Genomic DNA, 27,790 nt, shown 5'->3' with positions numbered 1-27,790 from the left:
GTTTTATTTTGATTGTTTTCTAGTCTATGTTGGTTTCTTCCTTTTATAGGAGGATTTTTTTCTCCTATTTGTACATTCTTTCCTCTCCGATGAATATATCTCCTCTTTCTAGCAAAAAAAAAAAAAAAAAAAAAAGAGAATTTTTTTTTTTTTAGGGAATCTGATTGAATTTTCTCAATTTCCACTAGACTTTTGTGCTAAAATTGGAAATGGAACACACGCCAGGTGAGCAAAAGGAGTGGGTGCATTCCTAGGATAAGTGTTCTCTAATCCTCATTGTCTAACTAATTCTATACTTCTGGGGTTATTTGTTAGTGTGGCTAATGTGAACAGAGGACCAAACATTGGGCTATTTCTTCATTCTCACTGTTCTTTTAGGGAGAGTTTATAATCATGGACGTGTTCTGCATGTTTATGACAGTTGTCAATACTCTGGAGATTTTATATTTTGTTGTTTTTTAATTAATATTTTCATTCCTAGGTGATATTTCAATGGTTTAAGCTTGTAACTTCCTTATTGCAAGGTCTTAGATTCAAATCATGGGAGGGATGAGAAAGGGTATGGTATGGGAGTTTGGCTACTGCCCACTGTGTGCAATCCAGGCCCAGTGTGTGCTTCCAGCCGATTTAATGTCTGAATTTATTTTTGCTGCCTGAAAATGCTCATTTGGTCCGTTCACAGCTAATGATGTCTTAAATTCAACCAAAAGTTTGTCATGGCCAGTAAAACTTCTTTAATTCATGGTTCTGCTTTTGTTATTGGATTTAATTTTTTATACTTCTTTCCATAACCATATCTACTGCAGTTTGAGATTGCTTCTTCACAAAAGAAGAGCTTCAGAACACCATAAGTCTCTGCCTCATTTACAGACTTCAGAGCGCGATGAGCTTAGTGCTTGTGAAGATTTTGTGAAGAGACTGTTGGAAGAGAGTCTTGCTAAGCTTGAGGTAGAGGAGGTTGAACAGGATGCTTTTGTGAGGTGGGAACTTGGAGCCTGTTGGATACAGCATTTGCAGGATCATAAGACTACTGAGAAGGATAAGAAACCATCAAGTGACATGGCAAAGAGTGAGATGAAGGTTGAGGGACTTGGGAAGCCTCTTAAGTCCCTAAACAATAAGAAGAAGTTGGATATAAGTAATCCGAAAATGCAGTCTGAGATTTTGAAATCCCCTGCCAACGGTGATATTGGGGAAACCAAGAATACTTCACTGCATTCTGTAGAATGCGAGCTCGCAACTAATGCTAGCGAGAATGGACTTGTGTTAAAGAGGATGTTGTCAGATGCTGCATTTACGCGGTTAAAAGACTCAGACACTGGACTTCATTGCAAGGTATTACTTTATTTATCATTCGTGGCTATGATACCTTGTTCTTTGTATGATATGGTTTGTGCTAAGCTACCAACTGTTATTGACAGCCTTTGCAAGAACTAATTGATTTGTCTCAGAAATATTACAATGAAATTGCTCTTCCAAAACTGGTAATTACTGAATAATTTCTGGCTAAAATTTTTCTAATCCTCATGCCTGTAACTATAGTTGTTCTGATTCCCATTTCTAGTATATACCATTCTGCAATACAGGTGGCTGATTTTGGATCCTTGGAACTCTCACCAGTTGATGGTCGGACTCTCACTGATTTTATGCATACTAGAGGTCTACGGATGCGTTCTCTAGGACATGTTGTAAGTGCCTTATTGTTGGCAGTAAATATAATTCCTTTGGTACATTTGTTCAGCATCTTGTACTCATGTTGGATGGCAACATCCGTCTGAGTAATTTTGTAACAAAGGCACATTATAAGCATGTACGTTGTTATATTCTTTTTCCCGTTTAAACACATGGTGCTGGCAAATTCTCCATATCTGTTAGCTGTGTATAACAGTGACAATTTTATAAAGAATCTAAAGATCTAGGTAAATTTTATTGTTCTCTATCATTGTACCTTTTATCGTTCTTTTCTTATTGCATCTTTTTAAGTGTTAAGGGGTGGTGTGTGAGGCATCTTCCTTGTCATAATTTGACCTAATATTAAAGCTTGATTATTCTTTTCATAGATAGTAATATTCCAAGAAAATAAAATTCAGTTGAAAAGATTAGAAGGATTATGGACATTACATTAGCTTACCTGCTTTTTAAAGTTATAAACTTTTCTTGGAACAAATGTCTCTCTCTCTCTCTCTCTTGTTGCGTATCATTCTGGTTCTGTTGAAAGAGTTAGATCCTAGATGTAGATGGGAGTGAATTTTATATCAAAATTATGTGATGTTACTGTATGTAGGTTTATTCCATCTTGGATGGCATTTATTTTTTCAAAATTTTATGATCAGGTTAAGCTTTCAGAAAAGCTATCACATGTGCAGTCACTCTGCATACATGAGATGATAGCACGTGCTTTTAAGCACATTCTGCAGGCTGTGATTGCTGCTGTTGCTAATATGGAGGAAATGGCTTCATCAATAGCTGCTGCATTAAATCTAATGCTTGGGGTTCTTGAAAATGGAGAATTAGATCAATCTTGCAATTTCCATCCTCTAATCTGGCGATGGTTGGAGATATTCTTGATGAAGCGATATGAATACGATCTTAGCAGCTTCAACTACAAAGACACGAGGAAAGTTGCAATTCTACGTGGATTGTGTCATAAGGTATTTGACGCTAGAGTTATGCACATTTCATTGCATTAAGTTTTGGGTTTGCAGGTTTGTAATCTAAAACATTATATAACCACCCATTTTTGGTTGTTGCTAAATAGACATGGCTCGCACATTGTGGTAAATTTTGTAAATAATAAATGTTCAAAGCTTATTTTAACCATAAATAGAAGATTGAAAAGAATTAGAAATACATTTAGGTGTGCTGGAGTTTTGTACAATGGAGGATGCCATAAAAGAGTTAAAAAATAATAGTTTTTCCTCCTTTTTTCTGAGCCATATGATGGGCAGTTGAACACTGTCTAATTGTAACTACATATATATATATAGTGTTTCATTTAGATATGTAGTTACAATTAGACAATATATATATATATATATATATATATATGCATGCACACGTTTTTATGCATACATATATTTGCGCAATGTTGTAAAATGCTCAATTGAGGCTCGCCTCAAGACAAGACATACCTAAACTTCCTTGAGGCTCGGTCTAAAATACCAAATCCTACAAAGGTCAATGCATTACACCCTGAGGCCTACATATATTATGTACAGAAGGCAAACTTTTTGTGCCTTTTCAGTTGAGGTTTATTCATTTTGGGTGTGTGAATCTCCAGTTAGATTAGGCTAGAAAATTTTAACTGCATGTTTTATGAAAGGAATGTCGAAAACTTGTAATATGTGTTGATTTCTTGAACTCTTAAACCTCAACCTTTCCTAAATAATTGATCATTGCATCTTAGATTTTGAAAATGATTTGAACTCTGTAATGTTACAGCTATCTCTTGGCATGATTGACTAAATAAGTTCAAGTTAGTATTTTTTTGAATGGTCAACAAGTAGTTTACAAAACATATTTGATTTTCTTTTTTTAATATTTTGTTTGTAATTTTATTATGTTTTTCTTTATTTTTAAAAATATATGTAATTTCTTTACATATTTGATCTAAAAATGAAATTCTTGAAAGGCTTACCCTTCATCATCTTACCTTGCCTCTTAAAGGTTAAAAACCGCTCGCCTCATGCCTTTGCCTTTTAAAACATTGTGCGCGCGTGCGTATATATATATATTGGAATAAGGAAGCATGTAAGTAAATGTAAAATTTGTCATCTTTGCCTGGGGCATTTTCACACTATTAGCATTGTTCTACAGATTTAGCAAAGCTGGTAGATAATAGACCCCACTTTTCATTATCAACGGTCATGTAATAGCCTTAAGTCGTCTGGTTGGGGTTGATTAGATGAACTGCCTCCCAAACCATTCTGCACTATGTAGGGCATTATTGTCAATTGAAGTACTATCCAATCCTTGGTATCTTGGTCTATGCTATTGTAGATCTACCTCGTCCTCCACCTACTGCTTATAACAACTAAATCTCCCATCCTCACTAGATTGTTAGTTGGTCCACATTGCAATTGTCCGAACCATCTTATAGTCTTTCCCTTATCTTATCTCCTATAGTTTCTGTGCTTAGCTTATCACGGCTGTGTTCATTCCTGTATTCTATTTTAGAGTTATGCAATTCGTCCATCTTAGCATTCTCATTTTTGCTACCTTTACTTTTAGTATATGTTGTTTCTTTAGTTCCCCAAAATTCAGATCCATATAGTAAGGTGGTATTATGGCAATTCCATGGAGTTTTTCTTTTAATTTTAAAGGTATTTCAGGATTACACAACACACACAAAGTGCTTCTGCATTTACCCAGCTTGCTTTAACTCTATGTATTACATCTTCAAATTTTTATTTTTTTGCATAATAGATCCAGGGCACCAAAATCTACTGCCACTGAGAATTTCTTGACCACCAAATTTAATATTTTCTTGACTATTCCTCGTAGAATGACTAAAATTGCATTTCAAGTATGCTGTCATGCTTTTACTCTTCTTGATACCTCTAGATTGTAAAGCTCCTCTACATGAGTCCAACTAAGATTCTACTCCACCTGCAGTTTCATTGGTCAATACAATGTGATTTACAAATAACATAAAATGTGGAACCTCTTTTTAAAGGTGTCTAGTAAATGAATCAATAACTAGAGGGGGTGGGGGGGGGGGGGGGTGGGGGGGATAAAGGACTCAAGAAAAACCCTTGATGTGCTCTTATTTTTATTGGAAATTCCATAGACTGTTACATGTAGTCCTAACACTAGTCATAACCTCATTATAGATACCTTAATGGCTTCTACAGAACTACTACCTACTTTTTCCCCCTAGAACCCATCATAGGGTACCTTATCATAAGATATTTCTTGGGCAATATAAATCATGTACAAGTCCCTCTTCTTTTTTCTAAATGAGGGGCAGCCCGATGCACAAAGCTCCTGCATATGGGTGTCTAGGTAAGGGGTGGACCACGATGGGTCTATTGTACTTAGCCTTACCTTGCATTTCTGCAAGAGGTTATTCCACAACTCAAAACCCTGACGTTCAAGTCACACGGCAAAAACTTTACCCATTGCACCAAGGCTCCCCTTCCCTAAATATTTTTCATTAATCCTCAATATAGATGTAATGCTTCTGTGGTTGATCCCCCGTGCATAAAATCAAACTAATATTCTAAAGTTCGTTTCTAACCTTAATTTTTGTTTAGTTATTGTCTCCCAAAGTTTCATTGTATGATTCACATGTTTAGTTCCACAATAGACAATTTTGAATTATTATTATTTTTTCTATATAGGTATTCAAGTGTTTTAACCCCCTTCATATGGTATTTCTTAGTCCTTGTAATTTTGTTAGATAAACTACTTTATGATACCACTATTATCTCCTATGCGTTTCCTAACTTCAATTGGGATTTTCTTTGGTCCTAACACTTTTCCTAATTCTCACCCCCTTCAATGCAAATTACCTTTATTTTCTATAATTTTGCGGATAAATATCTAACATTCGCTTGTTTCCTCATTTGCTAATTCTATGTTTAGGTCCTCTACTTCATTTTCGTTAATTAGCTTATTAAATTAAATTTTCCATTTTTTTTTATCTAGTCTTTTCTAATTAAAATGTTATCATCCTCAATTTTTATACATTTGATATTGTTTACACTTCTGCACTTTCTTTCTCTAGCTTTAGCACTTTTGACTATCTTTTCCCTATCTTTAGCACTTAGTCTAGTTTATTAATTATGATATGCTCTAAGTTGACCTCTGCTAAAACCTCCTTGCATTTTTGTTTTACTTCTTGATTTTCCAAATTCTCGAAGTTACTACATTGTTGCCATTTCCTAAATTTGTTTTAATTTCTCTTTGGAAATTTTCATTCCACCATCAACTCCTTTTGCTAGTTATGCAGCTTATGCTTCTTCCTAGATTTACCTAAAACCACATCTGCCTTAATCATAATAGAACTGGCCACCAAAGGGTGTTTGTGTTTTCATTACCTTTGATTGTCTAGTTGCCTTCTCTTGTCATTGTATCTTTAAATTTTATTATATTTTCTCCCTTTATGCTCTACCACATAGTTCTCTTACCTTGATAAATGTTACCCATTATTTTTCCTTTTCTAATGCATATATCTAGCTGTTACACTTGGTGTAGTCATTAGAGAATAGACGATCTACCCTCTTAGTTAAAGAAAAAACTTATTTGATTTTTTATTTGTCCAGTCTTTAATGTATTAGGTGTTCTTCTCTGCTCATATTCTTTGTTATGAAATTATATAAAATTTTTTAATAGAAAAAAAAACTTTATTGAAAAAGAAGAAAAATACCGAAAAGGAGAATAAGTAGTCCTCCATCAAAAGAACAAACGAAAATAAAGCTGCACCATCTTCATAAAGAACTCTAGTCTTTGACATCTTGGAAACAGCAGCCTTTTAAAGCAGCCTGTCCTATAAACCCAAAGAGAATCCAAGTACTGAATCCTGTTCAATATAAATACCACTGATAATCTCTTCTAGTAAAAATTCTAACATTTCTTTCCAGCCAAATTCCCAGAACACAGCCCCAAAAGCACATCTCCACAGCTTTTTAGCATCCTTACCTCTCCCAGAACCAGCAAAGGAATAGTCAACATATCTTCTACTGAACTAGGACAGAGCCAGCATTCTCCAAGCACCCCAAAAGAGAGTTCGACAAGTTCCACGCAAAAGAAATGAACAAACAAGTGCAACACATCTGCTGAACTATTTCTATGAATTATACACATCTGACTACCCAGCTTTAGAAGGTCCCCTACTATGCAGCAGATTGTTGGTGTTAAATCTGTTAAGGACCACCATCTCTATATTCATATCCTCTTTCATCAACTTTATTACCCTTTCCTATATGACTGCTTAAGTCAGATACTCTGAAATTGCCTTCCCCGACATCCTAGCATGATATTATTCATATATTCTTAACCTTGTCATATCCTCTGACTCATGTGTGTGGAAACTCATGCCATTTTTCTTTCTCAGGTGGGTATTGAGTTGGTTCCGAGGGATTTTGATTTGGATTCTCCAAAGCCATTCCGAAAGGTTGATGTTGTCAGCTTGGTACCAGTGCATAAGGTGATTGACCTCAGAATATTGTTTGCTTGATTAATGAAGTATCTACTTCTACTATTTTGTTCCACTTATGATTGAATTGGTCATATCTAATGGCATTTTCTTTTTTGTTGCAGCAAGCTGCTTGCTCATCTGCGGATGGAAGGCAATTGCTAGAATCATCCAAAACAGCCCTAGATAAGGGAAAACTTGAAGATGCAGTCAGCTATGGGACAAAGGTATGTGAATTTTAAGGGCATGCACCTTGGTGTGAATTGTAAAAGCTTGATATACATTGTTGGCCCACAACCTGATTGCTTAAGTTTTTAGATAAAATGGTACTCTAGCATAGTATTAGAGCTGGTTTCCAAGAGGTCTTGGGTTCTAGTCTTGTTGCCCGCGTTTGTTATGTGCGTTTAAAAAATTATTGTGTTCTCTATCACGGTTGTTATTTATTGTGTTTTCATCTCTCTGTGCGGGGGAGTGTTAAAGCTTGATATACATTATTGGCCCACAACCTAATAGCTTAAGCTTTTAGGTAAAGTGGTACTCTTAACATGAATAATTTAGTAATTCGGTAGATCAGTAAATCTGTTCATACACCTTATGGTATAGTTGCATGCCACCTGCTGAACTTGTTGTGTCTGCAGGCTCTTGCTAAGCTGATTGCTGTTTGTGGCCCCTACCATCGCATGACAGCTGGAGCTTACAGCCTTCTTGCTGTTGTTTTATATCACACTGGGGATTTTAATCAGGTTTGGCGGCTGTCTATGCCTTATTCACATTGTTGGAAAAATATTCTTGACAAATCAGATAAGATTGTTGGCATTTTCTTGAAATTTCAGTAAGCCAATTTTGATAATTGCACCAAATGGGTTTGCTCCTGCACAGCGGAGTCATCAATAATTCAGAGGCATTTAATGTTTGGCTTTCTTCTTAATAAAGCACAACAATGTTTAGTTAATTGAAGAAGTTCTGACTGTACAGGCCACAATTTACCAACAAAAAGCATTGGATATTAATGAGAGAGAACTAGGACTCGATCACCCAGATACAATGAAGAGTTATGGGGATTTGGCTGTGTTCTATTACAGACTTCAGCATACAGAACTGGCTCTTAAGTATGTTTTGCTCTTGCTTGTTCAATGTGATTTTAACTTTTTTTATTTCCTTAATTCTCTAAAATTTTTCATGGTTTATATGTCTGAAACTATTGAGTTCTTTTCTTTTCTTTCCTTCTCCTCTCCCAACCGGTTTTCCTGGTTACTAGCAATTGAATGATTAAATAACTGTTGCAAAACTCATGGTGATCTTTTGAGACTAATCCCAAAAATAATATTCTTGTGATGAAATCATTAACCTCCATTGAACAATATATTTCTGTTGTGAACTTAAAGTCATTCCCCTAGATTATAATTTTGATTTTTGCCCATATGAATCTACTATGGCTTATCCCATGGGGCAGTAACTATATGAAAGTTATCCCTCAAGATTTCCTTACTAGTTACAGTTACGTCATTTTTTTTTTTTGAGTTTTCTTAGTTTTGATGCTTCAATTTGCGTTGGTAGATTTGAAAGGTAGGGTCAATGGTGGTTCACTTATGTTTATGGTCTGTTTAGACCCATTTTTTGGTCTTCTTTCTGGAATGTATTATATGCTGTTTTTGGCTTGTGCTCCCATGGTTCCCTACGTGGATTCTAGGTGTTGAAAGTGTTGTTGCCAGTCTTTTAGACAAGGGTTTTTTTATTTTTTAATTTTTTTTATTTTTGTAGCAATTGGAAGGATGAGTTTTTCTAATCTTTCTTAAATTGTTTTGGCTAGACCTGTGGTTGGAATCTAGTAAGGTCAAGTGGGGTCCATCTCTTCGATATGAAAATATATGGCTTGATCGTGATTCTTTTCCCTCTTTGTTTATGGATTCTTGGAGTGAGGATTTTCTGACGGGTTCGGATGGGTTTAAGAAAAAGTGGAATTAGGATTAAAAAGGCTAGCACTTTGGTGAGTTGGATTATCTAGATAGTAAAGAAGAAGGTAAAAGTCTTTGGGAGAGTGAGGGGGTTAAATGAGTTTCATTGATGAATGAGTTGGAGGATTTGATTTTTAAGGAAATGAGACATTGGTGGCAAAAGACTAAATTTTGTGGTGATATGTGGCTCATATATTGAGTGGAATGCATGTACAATGAGATAACATGGAAGAAAACAGCAGTTGATGCTTGCAAGAGGAAGCCGTCAACGGTTTCCTTGTAACTGTCAACGGTTTGGCCCAGTTCAGTGAAACAGTCGACAGTTTTGAGTCTGTTTCTGCGACTATTTGCTCTCGGTATTAAATCGTCGACGGTATGTCTGAAACCGTCGACGGTTTGGCTTGGGTTCCTAGCACTGGTTTTTGAATTTTGAATTTGGGACGTTGGATAGGTTAGGTTTCGGGAGGAAACTTCCGAGAGAGTTGTATATACGTTGTATATTTTGTAACTTTGTAATGTTCATATCTTTAGACACGAGATAGTAAGAAAAACACTGCCGATTGCTCCCGTGGATGTAGGCATTGCCAAACCACGTAATTCCTTGTGTTATTGTTATTGCTTTCATTATAATCTATGTTGTTGTTTTGTATATTTCACCATTGAGTGTTGCATTGTATGATTGTTTTATGCCGTTGTGCATTTGTTTTTCACAATGAATTGGTATCAGAGCATTGTTGTAATAGCCTCTGGAACTTCTACTGCAAAGTTTGATTTTGTCAAGTTTGATGGAACGGGAAACTTCGGTTTATGGTAGAGAAGGGTGAAGGATCTGTTAATGCAGTAAGGTATGGTGAAGACTTTATACAGAGTTCAACTAGAAGGCATGGATGAAGAAAATTGGAACGAATTGGAAGCAAAGGTTTTGGCAACTGTCAGACTTTGTTTGGCCGATGATGTGTTGTATCATGTTATGGAAGAGGAATCTCCTGTGGCTAATTGGCAAAAACTTGAAAGCCGATACATGTGTAAGTCTCTTACGAATAAATTATTTCTTAAGCAAAAGTTGTATTGATTTAAGATGGTGGAAGGTTGGATTTGAACCAATACATCAATGCATTCAATCAAATTATTAGTGATTTAGTGCGGGTTGATGTGAAATTCAAGGAAGATGACATGGCGTTGATGCTATTGAATTTCTTACCTACGTCTCACACGTATGAGAATTTGGTTACTACTCTAACATGGGGTAAAGAAACCCTGAATTTTGAAGAGGTAACAAACCCATTGCTGAGTTTTCATCAAAGAAAGATGGCCAGCGCTGAAATTTCACATGGTGAAGGGCTTGTGATAAAGGGTAACCAGGAACGCGGGAGAAGCAAGTTTTGGAGCGGATCGAGTGGTGATAAATCTTGGTTGCAGTTTGGAGAGAAGAAGGACGTAAAGTGTTTTAAGTGCGGGAAAATTGGGCACATAAAATCGGACTGTTTAGAGTAGAAGAATTGTAATGCTGAAAATCAAGAGGGTTCTTCAAAATCTGCAAATGTAGTGGAAGAAGGATACTCAGGGAGCAGTGATGATGATATGCTTTCTATTTCATCAGGTTCAGAACGCCTCACGGATTCTTGGATCTTAGATTCGGAATGTTCTTATCACATGACACCAAATAGAAATTGGCTCAACACTTATAGGTTAGTTAATTCTAATTATGTTCTAATGGGAAATGATGCTTCTTGCAAAAGTATTGGAATAGGAAATGTTAGAATTTAAATGTATGATGGTTTTGTTAGAAATTAACGTGATGTAAGACATGTACCTGATCTACAGAAGAATGTGATTTCATTGGGCACTTTAGATTGTAACGAGTATATTTACAAGTTTGAAAATGGGATAATGAAGGTGTGTGAAGGCGACTTGATGGTGATGAAGGGACAGAAGTTAGCGGGAAATATCTATGCACCGTAGGGTACCATTGTTGTAGGTGGAGTTGCTACTAGAGGTTTTGAGTCAGGTGATGCTGTTTTGTGTAAAAAAACCACACACAAGACGGAGGGTATTCTTAACTACATGTATGCAGATATTTTGGGACTGGTGATGATATCATCACGGGTTTGACATATGTATTTTGTGGGTTTATCACGAAAGGTCTTGGTGTACTTCATGCGGCACAAGTCAGAGTTGTTTTCCAGGTTTAACTTGTGGCTGAGGTGGAAAACTAGACCGGAAGAGAGATCCTCAAATAAGACATTGGGACTGAGTATGCTGGTTTTGTTCAAGGAGTTTTGTGAGCAGCATGGCGAGTTACATGCAGGGCTTGCAAGGAACTTCTTAGTGAAGTTAGTGTGTATGACGCGTTTCTCGTTTAACTGATCGCCAAGGGTATCACTAGATAGGAGAGTTATAGGGGAGGTTTGGATAGGTTATGTGGTACGAGCACTCCGATGTGAGAGTGTTTGGATGTCTAGCCGTGCACGTTTCTAGTGAGGTGAGATCTAAGCTTGGTGTAATGTTTGGACGGTACATCTATTTGAGGGTATAAGAAAAGTGGGTTCAAGCTGAGTGATCTAATGGCAAACAAGGTGGTGATCAGTGGAGACATGATTTTTGGTGAGAAAGCCATGGTGCAGTGTACTCAGGTAAAGGAAGAGAAACAGATGCCAAAAAATTGTAGCAACAATGAACATGTGATGCAGGAGGAGTTATAGACTCAGGGAAGCGATGACGTTGTTCATTATGCAGGGAGTTTTAACTCAGGAGACCAGCATGATCACAAAGGATATAGATGCACTATTAAGTCACCACTCAAGTATAAATTTGATATTCTGGTGTGTTATGCGTTCATTACTACCAGCAAGGTTCTTATTATTTTTTAAGTTGCGGTGCACAGCAAAGGGAAAAATAGATGGATGAGTGTTATGGTGAAGGAAATGGAGTTATTATATAAGAATCATATGTGGGAGTTGGTGGAACTTCCAGAAGGGAAGAGAGTGATAGGATGCAAGGGGTTGATGTTTCTGTTTTTTGTGGATAACATGTTATTTACTGGGAATACTTTGACTGAGGCTAATCAGTTGGGAACTTTGTAGAGAAAAAGTTTTGCATGAAGATTTTGGGTACGACCAAGGAGAATCTCGGTTTGGAGATTCGCAAGGACAGAGCTGCAGGGAGATTAGGGTTATCTCAGGGTGGCTTTGTGGACAAAATTGCAGGGAGATTGTGGTTGTCTCTGGGTGCCTTTGTGGAGAATTGATGTAAATTGTCTACCGCTCGGTACCCAAGGACGTACGATGATATTCGGGATATGTCAAAGGTCCCCTATGCCAGTGCAATGGGGCGTTTCAAGAGGCAGCAGAGTGATCTGTCAACTATGAGATTTGTGTATGCAGACTATGTAGGGGGCTTTGATGACATAAGGTTTACAACAGGGTTTGTGTTTGCTATTGTGGGAAGGCCTATTTTTTGAAAGTCCAGGGTACAGTCTCAGGTTGCACTATTTAAAACTGAGTCGGGGTTCATGGCAGAAGCCGAAACTGCCTTGGACTTGGTTTTTGTCTCCAGTTGCTAAACCAGAGGCAGTCCCAACCTATATGAATTTGTCTCAGGTGGAGCAGCGGGATTATGTTTTCGATTTTCTCCTAAGGGGCGTATATTCTCCAAGGTGGAGATTGTTGTGATATGTGGCTCATATATTGAGTGGAATGCATGTATACTGAGAAAACATGGAAGAAAACTGCAGCTGTTGCTTGCAGGAGGAAACCATTGACGGTTATAGGAACTGTCGACGGTTTGGCCCAGTTCAGTGAAACAGTCGATGGTTCTGAGTCTGTTTTTGTGACTATTTTGCTCTCAGTATTAAATCGTCGACGGTTTGGCTCGAGTTCCCAATGCTGGTTTTTGAGTTTTGAATTTTGGGACGTTGGATAGGTTGGGTTTCGGGGGAAACTTCTAAGAGGGTTATATATACGTTGTATATATTGTAACTCTGTAATGTTCATATCTTTGGAGACAAGATAGTAAGAAAAACATTGCCGATTGCTCCCGTGGATGTAGGCATTGCTGAACCACGTAATTCCTTGTGTTATTTTTATTGCTTTCATTATAATCTGCGTGGTTATTGTTCTGTATATTTTACCGTTGAATGCTGCTTTGTATGATCGTTTTATTCCGCTGTGCATTTGTTTTTCACAACAAATTTAAATGGGCAAAAGAGCCAGATTGTCTCATTGGAGACATCCAATAAAATTGAAAGGATACAAAGAAGATAAGCATGGCCCCTACGCAAGGATACAACAACAACAACAAAGTCCTGCTAGGTGGGGTCAACTACATGAATCCTTTTCCACCCATTCACCCGATCGAGAGCATTTTCATCCTTTAGATTAAGAGCTATTAAATCCTTCGTTACAACCTCATTTCAAGTTATTTTAAGTCTACTCATACCCTTTTAAAAAAAAAAAAAAAAACTAACTCACTCCTCACAGGTCTGCTATTAGGCCTGTGTTTCAAATGCCCAAACCATTTAAGCTGCCCCTCCCTTATCTTGTCATCGACCAACACTATGTCTAGTTTATTGTGTATATGTTCGTTCCTTAATTTATCTTTTAATGCCACACTACTCATCCACCTTAGCATTCGCATTTTGGAAACATTTACTTTTTGTACATGTTTCTTAGTTGTGCAACATTCTAATCCATAGAGCATGGCTGGCCTTGTTGCTATCATGTAGAACTTTCTATTTAATTTTAAGAGTATTCTATAATCACACAACATGCTTGATGTACTCCTCCATTTTACGCAACCTACTATAACTCTATGTATTACATCTTCTTCAATTACCCCCTTCGTTTGCATAATAGATTCAAGACATTGAAATGTACTAATGTTATTAATTTCTTGATTATCAAGTTTAATCTTCTCTCCAATACTCTCCTTTACACTATTGAAATTAATTTTCATATATTTAGTCTTATTCCTACTTATCCTAAAACCTTTAGACTCTACAAGAATTTTTCAAAGTTCTAACTTAGATTCTACACCACTCCTACTTTCATCAATCAAGACAATATCATCTACAAAAAACATACACCAAGGGATCTTGTTTTCGATATTCCTATTGAGTTCATCAATCACTAAAGCAAAAAGATAAAGACTCATAGTAGAACCTTGATGTATACCTATTGTAATTGAAAATTCTCTAGATTCCTCTCCTACAATCCTAATGTTAGTTGTTACTCTATCATATATATCCTTAATGACCTTAGTATATCTATTGTAGACTACCTTCTTTTCTAAAACCCACCAAAGAAATTTCCTAGGTACTCTATCATAGGCTTTCTTAAGGTCAATAAAAATTATATGCAAGTCCTTTTTCCTAAGCTTTTCCATTAATCTTCTTAAAAGATATTAACTTCTACTGTCGATTTCCTAGGCATAAAACCAAATTCAATTTCTCAAGCACAAAACCAAATTAATCTCTGAAATCTTCATTTCTAGTCTTATTCTTTGTCTAACTTCCCTTTCCTATAGTTTCATCGTATGACTCAAAATTTTAATTTTGCAATAGTTATTACAATTTTGAATATCTCCTTTGTTTTTGTATAAAGGTATTAGCATGCTTTTCCTCCATTCCTCCAGCATTATCTTGGTTTTTATAATAGTGTTGAATAAATTAGTTAACCATATACTTCCTTTTATCTCCTAACATATCCATAATTCAATTGGTATGTTATCTGGTCCTATAGATTTCCAACTTTGCATCTTTTTTAAAGCTATTTTAACTTCAAGGATTCTAATTTTGCAAATAAATCTCTTATTTTTAGCCTTTTCCTCATTTGTCATTTCCTAGCTCAATATTTTAGTTTGATTTTCATTAAATGACTTACTAAAGTATCTTTACCACCTCTCTTTTATATCTTCTTCTTTGATTAAGATATTATCATCCTTTTCCTTTGTACATTTTATATTACCTAAATCTTAGCATTTTCTTTCTCTAGCTCTAGCAAGTTTATAAATGTTTCGTTCTCCTTTTGTATCTAGTCTATTATACAAAGTATCATATACTCTATGCTTAGCTTCACTAATAGCCTTTTCTTTTCTCCTTAACTCTTTATATTTTTCAAGATTTTCTACATTTTTACAACTTTGTGCTGTTTTATACTAGTTTCTATACCCCTGCACAAGCATGACACTCACAAATCGGGAAATGGTCCAAATATTTTTTTAAAGAAAGAGGGAGATTGTAATTCAAAAACTTTCCACAGGTTGGCTAATGTAAAGATGAGAGAAAACCTGATTAAGGAAATGGAATCAGGAGAAGGGGGGGGGGGGGGGAGCAGATTATTTCTGATCCTTGATTCATTGCGAGTGGGATCCTGATTTTTTCTTGAATCTTTACACTGAGGAGGATGCTTTTAGGCCTATGATTGAGGGATTAGATTAGAACCACATTTCGAGAGATCAGGTGATATGGATGGAAAGACCTTTTGAGGAGAAAAAGAGGACAACTGTGTTTGGATGGAGAGGGATAAGGCTTTGGATCTAAATGGGTTTGATATGTCTTTTTCTCAGATTTTTGGGATGTGTGTAGGGTGGATTTGTTGAAGGTCTTCATGGATTTTATTGGAATGGGATTGTGAGCTTGAGCTTTAATTCCACTTTGGTGCTTATGAGGAGTAAATGTATTGAGATTGTTGATTTTAGACCTATTAGCTTACTGACTAGTGCATATAAGATTGTTTCTAAATTATTAGCAAAAAGTTTGAGTGCTGTTTTAGATGATACTATTTCTACAGCTCAAGGTGAATTTTGGGGGGAAGGGGGGTAGCTAGGTAGAAGATGCTATTTTGGTTGCTTATGAGGCAGCGGAGGAGGTTCGTTGATGGAATAAGAAGGGGATCGCCTTTAAATTTGATTTTCAAAAAAGCTTATGACAAGGTAAATTGGAATTTCTTAGATAGGATTTTTGCTAGGAAGGGGTTTGGTTTGAGGTGGTGGTACTGGATGAGGGGTTGCTTGTCTAATGCTTTCTTTATTATATTGAATGGTGAACCTAAATCATTGTTTAGAGCGTGGAGGTGTCTTAGGTAAGGGGATCTGTTATCTCCTTCCTTGTTTGTGCTATTGGTTGGTGTCTTAAGTAGAATGGTAGACATGGCAGTTGGTTTGTGAAAGGGTTGGAAGTAGGTAGATAAGGGGTTGTTATGTCCCAACTTCAATTTGCAACGCTACTACATTTTTCTTAGGTGATCATAGAGATTCTTTTTTAAATATTCTGAATCCTTCAAATATTTGAGCTGATCTTTGGGCCAAAAATTAAATTGGGGAAGAGTGACCTTGCTGCTATGAATATGAGCTCCGATATAGAGAGGTTGCTTCATTAGTGGGTTGTGGTATTCTAGGTTGCTCCTTGCGTTATTTACAAGAACCGTTGGGTGCTAGTGATAAATCGGTGGGTTTTTGGGATCTAGTGGTGGAGAGGGAATCTAAGCGTTCGAATGGTTGGGAAGGTACGTTATTTTCTCTAGGGCCCACATGACTCTTATTTAGGCTTGTCTTGATAGTATCCCTCTTTATTATTTTTCTACTTTTTAATATTGCGGTGGGGATAGCTAGTAAGCTTAAGAAAATTATGAGTGATTTCCTTTGGTCTGGGGTTTTGGGCAGAAGAGGGACTACTTGGTTAGTCATTTAGTTAAGAGATTGTGTGCAGCTCAAGGCTAGATTTGTTTTTTTTTTGGGTGGTTGGGGGGGGTGGGGGTTGGGGCGGTTTAGACCATGGAAAATTGGTGTCTGAAAACACTAGTCCTATGGTTAAATGGCTATGATGGTTTCCTTTAGAGGAATATACTCTTTGGTATGGTCATTAGAACTAAATTGGGCTTGCATGTGAATGAGTATGATGTTAGTTTCATAACTAGATGTTCTTTAGGAAGCCTGTGGGGGTGTATTTCTTTGATTTTACCTCTCTTGATTCCTTATACTAATTGTCTTTGATAATGGTTCTCAAATTCATATTTGGGAAGATATTTGGATTGATGGTGCTACATTGCCCATATCTTTTCCTTGTCTTTATTGTTTGACTTTTGGGCATAATGATGTTATTCCTCTTTTTGGATTTCTGATGGTCATAAGTCTTCTTGGGATTTCCACTTCCCTAAAACTCTAAATGATAGGGAGGTTGAAGAGCTTTCTTCTTTGTTGTTGTAGAATTATCATTCTATAGCAGGGATAGTTGTTCATGGTCCTTAGATTCTTGGGGGGAATATTCTTGCCAATTTTTCTTTGATATTTTGACTAGTGTTAATATCTCCTTTCTGCTCCGTAAAAGTATTTTGGAAGGCCAAAGTTCCTAAAAAAAATCAAGGCTTTTATTTTATTGCTTGCTCTTAATAAAGTCACCAACAATTTTGTTCCAGAGTAGAGGACATTTGAAGGTTCTTTTTCCTGATATGTGTTCTTTATGTTTTGATACTTTACAAACAATTTCTCATATGTTTTTGAACTATGCCATTGCTTGGAATATTTGGAATAAGAATTTTGGTCTATTGGGAGAAAATTGCGTTTTTCCAGAGTTGGTGGACTCATTGGTCATTCATATTCAATTTTGGTAGAAGCAAGAATGCAGATGCTTTGCGGAGATGTGCGGTTTTTGCAAAGCTCTGAGGCTTATGTTTGGGATTGTTAAATTTGAATAAAGACAGTTTCTCTCTTATCATTCAACATTACAAGGGTGTATATATATACATGAGTCGAGGAACAAGATCCTAAATTACTTCTAAATATATGCTCTATAATAATTATACAATAATTGAAAAATGGAAAGTATAGATATTTCTCTAACACTCCCCGTCAAGTTGGAGCATAGAGATCCGTAATGCCCAACTTGCGTGATAAGTCTTGGAAATGTTCACGATCCAAAGCTTTGGTGAAGATATCGGCAAGCTGACTGTGGGTAGGAATATGCTTAGTGAAGAAGAGGCCAGCCCGTAACTTTTCACGATCAATATGACAATCGATTTTTATATGTTTTGTATGTTCGTGGAAAACAGGATTCTGGGCAATGTGAAGAGCCGTTTGGTTGTCACAATATAAGAGCATAGGCTAGGAATGCGGTACACCAAGATCATTTAAAAGAGTTTTGAGCCATGTAAGTTCACAGGTAGTGGAAGCAAGTGCCCGGTACTCAGTTTTAGTGGAGGAGCGAGAGACTGTAGTTTGTTTCTTAGTGCGCCAGGAAATCGGACTAGTGCCCAGCTGTATGAAAAAACCAGTGGTGGAGCGGCGAGTGAGGGGACAACTAGCCCAATCTGAATCAGAATAGGCTGAGACTTAAAGAGTGTTGGCAGTAGGAAAAAATAAACTGTGGCCTAGAGATGCCTTAATGTATCGAAGAACACGTAAAACAACATCATAATGTGGTTTTCTGGGCTGGTGCATAAATTTACTGAGAATGTTGATTGGAAATACAATGTCGGGACGAGTGATGGTGAGATATATCAAAAATCCAACGAGGCGCCGAAACGAGCTTGGATCGGAGAGAAGATCACCATCAGTATTATTGAGCTTGAGATTTTGTTCCATGGAAAAGTTGGTAGGACGAGCACTAAGATGACCGCTATCAGTGAGGATGTCAAGAGCATATTTTCGTTGATTAAGAAATATGCCAGTGGGAGAGCGAGCAACTTTGAGGCCAAGGAAATATTTTAGTTTGCCAAGATCCTTTAGTTTGAATTTTTGAGCAAGCATGATTTTGAAAGTGCTAATATTGGAGAGATCATTGCCGGCCATGAAAATGTCATCAACATAAACAAGTATGAGAGTAAAAGACTGACCTCGAGAGCGGGTGAAGAGAGAGTGATCGGCCTGAGATTGGGTGAAACCCTCGGCAAGTAAAACAGAAGATAATTTAGAGAGCCAATTGCGAGAGCCTTGTTTAAGGCCATAAAGTGATTTCTGAGGATGACAAACACGAGTCTCCCCTTGTTTGCAATAACTGGGTGGAGGGGTCATATAAACCTCCTCATCAAGGTCATCATGGAGAAAAGCATTGTTGACGTCCAATTGAAGGAGATGCCAATTCCGAGCTGCAGCCACTGCAAGAATAGACCTAACAGTAATGAGTTTAGCAACAGGCGCAAAAGTGTCATGATAATCCAAACCTTCTACCTGAGTGTAACCCTTGGCCACCAAGCGAGCTTTGTGTTGCTCTATGGATCCATCGGCCCGAATTTTTGTTTTGATCACCTATTTACAGCCAATTGGTTTTTTCCTAAGTGGAAGGTGTTGAAGAACCCACGTATGATTGGCTTCTAAAGCTTGGATTTCAGAAGTCATGACATCACGCCAATGTGGGTGTAGCACAGCTTGAGAATATGAGGTGGGTTCGGGATGGTGGGGACATAATAGAAAGAAAAGCCAAATGTTGATTAGAAAAACGATGATAAGATAAAAAAGAAGAGACAATGAACCGTACCTGAGGAAGATCTTGAAACTTGTGAAGCCGTGAAGGACTTTGGTAAAAGAGGGCAGATATAATCGTCCAAGTAAGAGGGATGTGTGACAGTTCGTTTTGGCCATGAAGAGATGGGTGGAGGGGGTGGTGGGGAAGGGGGTGAGGGTGAGGGTGTCGGTGAGGATGCCAAGGGAGGAGGGAGAGATGAGGGGTTAGGGGTAGGGTTGTTTGGTTGGGTAGGTAAAGTGTAGGAAGGGAGGATATCGGGAATAGGGAGTGGAAGGACTGGAGAAGATGTAGGATTTGGAGATATGAGATGATAGGGAAAAACATTTTTTTCAAAAGTGACATTACGGGAGATGAAAAGTTTTTTGTTTTCAAGATCGTATACACGATAAGCCTTATGATGAGCAGGATAGCCTAAGAAAATACATTGATAAGCAGGAGGAGAGAATTTATCGCGATGTTAGTGAGTGGTTTGGGCATAGCACAAGCACCCAAACACTCGCAAGTGCGTATACGATAGTGGTTTCTGAAAAAGAAGTTCATAAGGGGACTTATGATTGAGGTCGGGTGAAGGAGTGCAGTTAATTAAATAAGTGGTTGTGAGAATGCATTGACCCCAAAAAGAGAGGGGAAGATTGGCTTGAAAACGTAAACATCGAGCCATATTAAGAAGATGACGATGTTTACGCTCGACAACACCATTTTGGTTGAGGTGTATCCACACAGTTGTGCTCATGAAAAATTCCGTGATCGTGAAAAAAAGTTTGGAGTGGATTGGATAGAAATTCTTTACCATTATCAGTGCGCACGTGCTTAGTAGTGCATTTGAATTGATTTTTAATCATGGCACAAAAATTTTAAGGCAAGTAAAAGTATCAGATTTCATGTGCATAAGATAGACCCATGTAGCACGTGAGTAGTCATCCACGATTATTAAAAAATAATGTGCACCAGAAAGTGAAGCTGTAGGATAACCACCCTATATGTCACAATAAATCCGATTAAAACAAAATGTGTTCTTATTTGTATTCAAAGAAAAAGGTAAGCGAGTGTGCTTTGCTCTAGCACAAACATCACAAGCCAAATGAGAACAAGAAATATTTAAAGTTTTTGGAATACATGAAATAGAAGGGTGACCAAGACGTTGATACCAAAGAGTAGTGTCAGAAACATGATGAGAGTGGAAAGCTGAGGCGGGGAGAGGTTTATAATGGTAAAGTTCATCCCGTACTTCACCCGTTCCAATCAGCTTCCTCGTTGATAGGTCCTGAAAAATACAAAAGGTAGGAAAAAAAATAGCAGCACAATTGAGATCAGTGGTGAGTTAGCTGATGGACAAAAAATTAAATTTAAATGAAGGCACATAAAGAACATTAGAAAGAGAGAGATTAGGAGAAAAACGCATAGTGCTAGTATGAGTTATAGGAATAATGTCACCATTTGGAAGCTTAATGGGGTATGACTGATTAAGGAGTTGAATATTATCAAAAGAAGATAAATTGGAAATCATATGATCTGAGGCACCTGAATCAATAATCTATTCAGTATTAGAAAAAGAAACAGAATGACAAGAGGCAAGGTTACCAGCAAAACTGGCAGAGTTGGTGTTCGAGGGTGATATGAGATCCAAGAGTTGACGTTATTGTTCTCCGGTGAGACCAGAGACAGCAATCTTAGAAGAAGTTGAACGTGTGACAATATTTGCAGCCATTGAAGATCCAGATTTTTTATCAGGTGTTCCACGAGATTGAGACTTGTTGTTGGGATAACCATGCAACTTATAACATTGTGCTTTCCAATGACCATCACGACCACAATGGTCACACTTTGGACGACCACGCCTTCGCCCCTTGCTATCAGAAGAATGAGAAAAATTACGAGGAACCGACATGGCAGCAGATTCTGTTGGAACACTAGAGATATGAACAAGGCGTTGCTTCTCTTCTTGATGCAAAATTGAATAGACTTTGGTGACGAAAGGTAAAGGATCCATGGCCAAAATTTGGCTGCGGATGGAAGCATATGAGTCATGTAACCCCATCAAAAACTGAAAAACTTGCTCGGTGTCTTGCATTCGGATTAATTCTTTTAAGACATCACAAGTGCATTGTGGTGTGGAGGCAAGCATGGCGAGTTCATCCCAATAACCTTTAAGCATTGTAAAATACACAGAGATGGTCATGGATCCTTGGGTAAGAGTAGCAATGTCACGCTTCAACTTGAAAATTCTAGGATTTTTGCTTTGAGAGAAATGAGTCTCAAGATCTAGCCATACATCACGGGGACATTCATGATAGATCAGACTATGAACAATAGATTTATCAATGGAGTTGAGGATCCATGATAAGACCATATCACTACAACGTTCCCACAATTGAGTTTTTGCTGAGGAGGACGTTGGTTTGGGAAGGGTACCATTAACAAAACTAAATTTATATTTGGCATTCAAGGCCGTTTTCATAACCCTCTTCCAGGTAGGATAATTGTCACCATTGAGAAGAGTGGAGACGAGGATGGCACCTGAGTGATCAGCAGAATGGAGAAAATATGGAGATGACACATCCATACTTGATGAGGATGTTGGATTGGAGGAGGAGACCTCCACTGATGTGATGTTAGACATAATGTTAGATCAGTTCAGATGAACCAAACCGCCGAATCAGGCTAGATCTGATCTCTGTGAGGAACAGTTGCTGCTACTCTCACCGGAGACAACGAGCACTGCGAAGACGACAATCAAAAGGGGAGAGAGACGACGCCGCAAAATCAAGAACCTACTGAAATGACGCCGGAGATTGAACGGTGCACTGAGATAAGGCCGGAGAAGGCAGGTCTGGCCCGAGACTATCCAGAGGTCACTGGAGAGATAGAAAGCACGCCGGAGAGGATAACAGAGCTTCGGAGAAACTGCTGTGAGCACGGGCGATACTGGAGAAAACTAGCCGAGAGAGACGGATGCTGGAGAAGATGAAGCTGGGGCGACGGGAGAGACCTGCAACCCAAGACGACGGAAGATACCAGCCGAGACGACAGGGAAAACTGAGAACCTGATGAGCAGCGATGCCAGAAAGGAGAGAGACCACGGGAGACAGCTGGAGAGGATGGAAGAGCTTCGAATAATTCGGAAGAAACCACCGCTGCGTGATGCCGGAGAGGCAACTGAAACTGACGAAATGTTGGAGGGCTGCCGAAGAGAAGAGAGCAGCCGGCGATAGATGTCGTCGGGGTTGGGTGACGAGAACTGACGGCGATGGAGTTCGGGGTGGTGATGGCCGTCGGGAGGCAGAGAGGTCACTGATGGAAACAGAGGTTCAGGGTTGTTTATGATGAAGAGAACGGTGGGTTGTAGACAAGAGACCCAGCCGGATGGTATGGTAGGGCTGGAGTCGTGGGAGGTAGGGTCGGATCAGTGGAAGTGCAGTCGGCACGGGTTGCAGGAAATTAGGGTTGCGGCAGCGGCGTTATTAGGCTTTGATACCATGTTAAATTTGAATAAAGACATTTTCTCTCCTATTATTCAACATTACAAGGGTGTATATATATATACATGAGTCAGGGAACAAGATCCTAAATTACTCCTAAATATCTGCTCTATAATAATTATACAATAATTGAAAAATGGAAAGTGTAGATATTTCTCTAATAGGGATGAATATATTTATAGGGACAAATTTGAATTTTCCTTTGTTAGGGGTAAGATCCATGATCTTAGTATCACTTGGTGTGTTGTTGCTGGCTGCTTTATAGGAGTGAGGTTCTTTGATATCCAAGGGGATTGGCTAGCTTTGTTAGTTTAATGATTGGTTTCTCTCTTATTGCCTTTTTTTTTTTTGTTTTGGGGGGGGGGGGGGGGGGGGAGGAGGGGGGAATTTCTTATTCTCCTTTTCGTACATTCTTTTTAATCTAATGAATTCATCTTCTTTTCTTTTGTTTAAAAAAGAAAAAAACTCTTATGCCATGAGATTGAATAACCAGTCTTTTGGACTCTTAAGAAAAGTCATGCTGTTCTGCCAATTAAGAATTTGGTGTTCTATTGGATTGATATGATGTGCATCCATTATAAAGTTGATAGATTGTAGGCTCCCAAGCTGAAGTCGGACGCACCCAGTCAGCTGGCCTTCTTTGTGACTTTACCCTTCTTAATGACTATCATATCTCTACTCATTGTCTGAAACTTATCATGAATAGCTTGGCGTTTTTCCTGTAATCAGCTCATCTCCACATCCCACCCTTTGGCCTTGTTTCTATATGAGAGACTTCTTCTGAAGCTTATTATGAATAGTTTGGTTCTTGTACTCATTTTATCTTCTCCACTTCCTCATCCTAACCCCTTGGCCATCTTCCTATATTAGGGACTTCTTTTCTAGGATTATACTGGTAACCAATTGAATATTGTTGATGGACTACCACACACACACACACATGATAACAAAGAAATGAACTACCTTTTATGGTCTATCGGAGAATGTCTTAAGTTTCTTTTTTCTGCTAACAAAATATGAATTCTCCATTGGAAGTACTTGGGTATTGACGATTGAGTGTGAGTGCAGTGACTTCATATTGCCTTCTTTGATATTAAGCAGAAGTTTGGACATGGAAATTAACCTGGCCAGTGGCCATTCTAATGAGTTTCAGCAAAATTATGAGTTCATATCTAGATTGTTCAAGTTTATTGCCATTCAGTATCCAGGAGATATATATCTTTATCTATTATGGCCTGTCTACTTGCCCTTATTCAGTGGGACCTCTTATTTCTTTTTTTTTTTAATCCCTTGTTTTTTCCTCCTTTATGCTTATTGTTTTTGATTTTTTCCTACCTTGGTGAGGCTAAATTTGGTTATCTATTAGGTATGTAAAACGAGCGTTGTATCTCTTACATCTTACATGTGGCGCATCTCATCCTAACACTGCTGCAACATACATCAATGTGGCTATGATGGAGGAAGGCCTGGGAAATGTCCATGTTGCTCTTAGATATCTGCAGAAGGCTCTGAAGTGCAACCAAAGATTACTTGGGCCAGATCATATTCAGGTTGCTTCCATTTTACTTGAAATTTCTTGATATCATTCATTGATATTACTCTACTTTTTCTTTACAATATGATTGTGGTTTCTAGTGGAAGTTGGCACGAGATATTACATAGGATAATTTCATACCACTTTTTTGCTTAATGTTACCTTTCATTGATTGCAAATATACATAAAATGGGACTTGCAGTAGGATTGGCCTCTCATAATATCACTTGATGGTAGCTGGACATAGATTGCTTGACATGTGTAGAATGGCAATAATATAGTATGTTGATGTAGGTTGGTGGCATAAATTAGTTTTTCAAGCTGGGTGGATTTTCTGTTTTACCTATCAAGCAGGAATGCAGGATACATGAGTTTTGTATCTGTATTTCAACCAATTCCTGTCTATCAATATACATAACCCTGTACAAGCTTGGCAAGTGGTTTTTGGACTGCGACTCAGCGTGCAAAACGCCTGTTTCCAGAGTACTTGATGCTGGGAGTGCATAGTCTATAGTATGTTTTTTTTTTTTTTTGAGTATTATATTCGTATAATTGATATGTTTTATAAAATGTATTTTATCCTGACCAAAAAGTGTAATAACAATAATAGTCAATGATATATTGCACAAATGATCCACAAACTATTGATTGAGTTTCATGTTTTATAAAATGTATTTTATCCTGACCAAAAAGTGTAATAACAATAATAGTCAATGATATATTGCACAAATGATCCACAAACTATTGATTGAGTTTCATACTTGTCTTAAACTTTGATTTTTTCTATCATGAATAACTACTTGAACTGTTAGAATGTTGTCCCACCATGACCTTGATTTGGGAATTTGGGATGAAACTCCATGTTGGGACTTGGAAGCCACTTTGCAACTATTGGAATTGTTGCAATACCATTCTTGATTCTTTTTTCTTTCCTTTCAACTTGTAATTCTGATTCATTTCAAATTGTGACTCTGGTTTTTCCAAAATTGCAATTTTGCTTCCTCTAAGAATGATGCTTTTGGTTCATTTGAAACCGTGATCTTTTTATTTTTCAGATGAAAAATATGTATTGAGAAAGCTAAAAATGAAAAATGAAAAATGAAAAGGAGAACTCAAACCCAAATGGTACTGCCTGCTATCCAAATTAAAAGAGACTTGACAAGCGTACCTAAGAAAATTTCTTTTGAATCCATTTCCATCATAGTTAATGGCACTCTGTGAACTCTCCAATTCCTGCCGTCCCTTCTTAGCCTTATTTTTACTGCCATCCTACCGAGCTTCCATGCCCACCGTGTTAAATAACCACAAACCCATTTCATCCAGAAAATTTTGAACACAAGACCCAGAGGTGGGAAAATGCTAGCCTCAGTTTGCTCAAATCTTCTCTACTTCCTTGCCTAGTCCATCATCCTCAAGAATAGGAATGCTCTCTAAACCATCCATTGGAGATGGAGGCTGATAGGAAATACCCAATGAATCAGTAGAATCTGACCGATAATCAAAATCACCAACCTATGTGAAAAGCGCCAAAATTTGCTCTTTTTTCTAGTTTCTTTATAAATTTCTGAAAGTTTGGGGAATTTAATGCACGACTCCCAAAATTTTGCATAAAAGAAATTGAAACCTTATTTACCCTCCTGAAATTTGAATTTTCAACTGGTCGGAAAATTTTCCGAAATTTAAGACCATGCCTTGGGGGAAGGCTAACTCTATCAAGCTGGTTTGGGTATGACTTTCCATAGATGGGCGAGTAAGGTGATGTGCATCTATTCCCAAATTGCAAGGCCTTTTACATTCTATCCTTTTCCAGGCAGACTGTTTGAGCTGGCTCATGGCTGATTGTAGTAGAAGCCTCAGCACCTATGGAGATTGGCCATCTGTTGTTGTGGTGGGTGCTTATAGAACTGGTGATGCAGGTAGTTTGTAAAGGGATCTGTGGGTTGCCTCAGAGGCTGTTGAGGGGGGCTGATTCCCCTAGTGAAGAGTTGGGGCACTAGTTGGCTTCAGGTGCTCAGTCACTCGTTAGGAAAGACATTTGACCTGTCATAGAGGATAGACTAAATGGTTTTTGCTAGTTTGCATCCTTGAGTCTCATGCTCGCATGTGGTGCTCGGCTATGAATGGATGACAGGCTTCGGCAGCAAAGGGCTTTGCTACTTAACCTGCCCACAATGTAACTCTGGACAAGGAAGAGTCAGTGTAGAGTCCACAATCACCTTGCCTTTTTCCTGATTTCTTTCCTTAGTCTTTTCTTCATTCAGCTTCCCTTCCATCAAGTTTGACAATCAATCCAACACACTGCTGACACGTTGATTGCATGCTTTGCTATTGTGTAGAATGTTGTAGTGCAAAATGTTGGCCTTATCTCAGACCATGTGCAGGACCTATGCTTCCTTCTCTTCGGAAAGGTGCTGCTGAATCGCCAGCAAGTCTTTAGTTCTGACCATGACCATAACTTGCATCCTAGAATGTGTTGGAGTAAGTTAGTAACATTAAGTGGTTTGTCACTTCTTAGCCACTAAGAGGAGGTGCTCAGTAGTCAGTTGTTTGCGGCTGTGCCGGCAGCCAGTACTGTTTGGCAGGGAAGTCAGGATTATTCCTGGAATCACATCCTTGTTCTTGCTCCTGGTATGCTAGAGAGAGAGAGAGATAGAGAGGAATTTGGCAAAAAAAAAAAAAAAAAAGCCCTTTACATTATTGCTTTCAAATTGTTTACAGATTTTTTTTTTCCCAATAACTCAATCTGATGTAGGACAGATGTATATATATATATATATATATATATATATATATATATATATAATTGTAAGAAATAGAAGAGGAGGGAGAAGAAGAAAAAGAGAAGCAGCAGCATCAGGAGGAATACAGAACAGAACAGGGGTGAGAGACCGAATTAGAAGAGAGATAAGAGAAGGAAAAAGGAGAAGAGAGGAGGAGGAAGAAGAAAAGGAAGGAACCTATGCCTAAAATACGTGTGCCAAATAGGCGGCCTAGGGGGTACAGGTGGTCTTCCATCATTCTGCCCTGGCTGAAAGGAACTCTGCTCCGCAGAGTGGGACTGCAAATATGACTCCAGCAAGTCAGGAGTGCTGTCATGAACATCATTCTCGGCAAGCCATGTAGCGTCTTACTTGGGCTGACCCCTCCACTGAACTGAGTAGCGATGAACCACCATGAGGAGACATCACAAACTCATAATCCAAAATAGACTCCACTGTTTCTGATGTG

General features: G+C 38.0%; 1 protein-coding gene and 1 non-coding gene across 5 annotated transcripts in view; both read left to right on the top strand.

Annotated features, from left to right (window-relative positions):
- LOC131166217 (protein REDUCED CHLOROPLAST COVERAGE 1) overlaps positions 1-27,790 on the top strand; it is a 64,227-nt gene that overhangs the window by 13,501 nt on the left and 22,936 nt on the right. For all 4 annotated transcript variants that reach the window (XM_058124565.1, XM_058124564.1, XM_058124563.1 and 1 more), the window contains 9 exons: positions 807-1,335; positions 1,422-1,484; positions 1,587-1,688; positions 2,334-2,651; positions 7,058-7,150; positions 7,264-7,365; positions 7,777-7,881; positions 8,114-8,247; positions 24,395-24,578. In XM_058124565.1, coding sequence (XP_057980548.1) covers positions 807-1,335; positions 1,422-1,484; positions 1,587-1,688; positions 2,334-2,651; positions 7,058-7,150; positions 7,264-7,365; positions 7,777-7,881; positions 8,114-8,247; positions 24,395-24,578 — 1,630 coding nt within the window. The remainder of the gene's footprint in view (positions 1-806; positions 1,336-1,421; positions 1,485-1,586; positions 1,689-2,333; positions 2,652-7,057; positions 7,151-7,263; positions 7,366-7,776; positions 7,882-8,113; positions 8,248-24,394; positions 24,579-27,790) is intronic.
- On the top strand, positions 13,308-13,409 carry LOC131167195 (U6 spliceosomal RNA). Its single transcript, XR_009140051.1, has one exon. It is a non-coding gene; the product is annotated as a U6 spliceosomal RNA (small nuclear RNA).

The sequence above is a fragment of the Malania oleifera genome, chromosome 10 (genome assembly GCF_029873635.1).
Source record: "Malania oleifera isolate guangnan ecotype guangnan chromosome 10, ASM2987363v1, whole genome shotgun sequence".
Lineage (NCBI taxonomy): Eukaryota > Viridiplantae > Streptophyta > Magnoliopsida > Santalales > Ximeniaceae > Malania > Malania oleifera.
The sequence above is the reverse complement of the archived record's forward strand: the minus strand, read 5'-3'. Positions and strand labels throughout refer to the sequence as shown.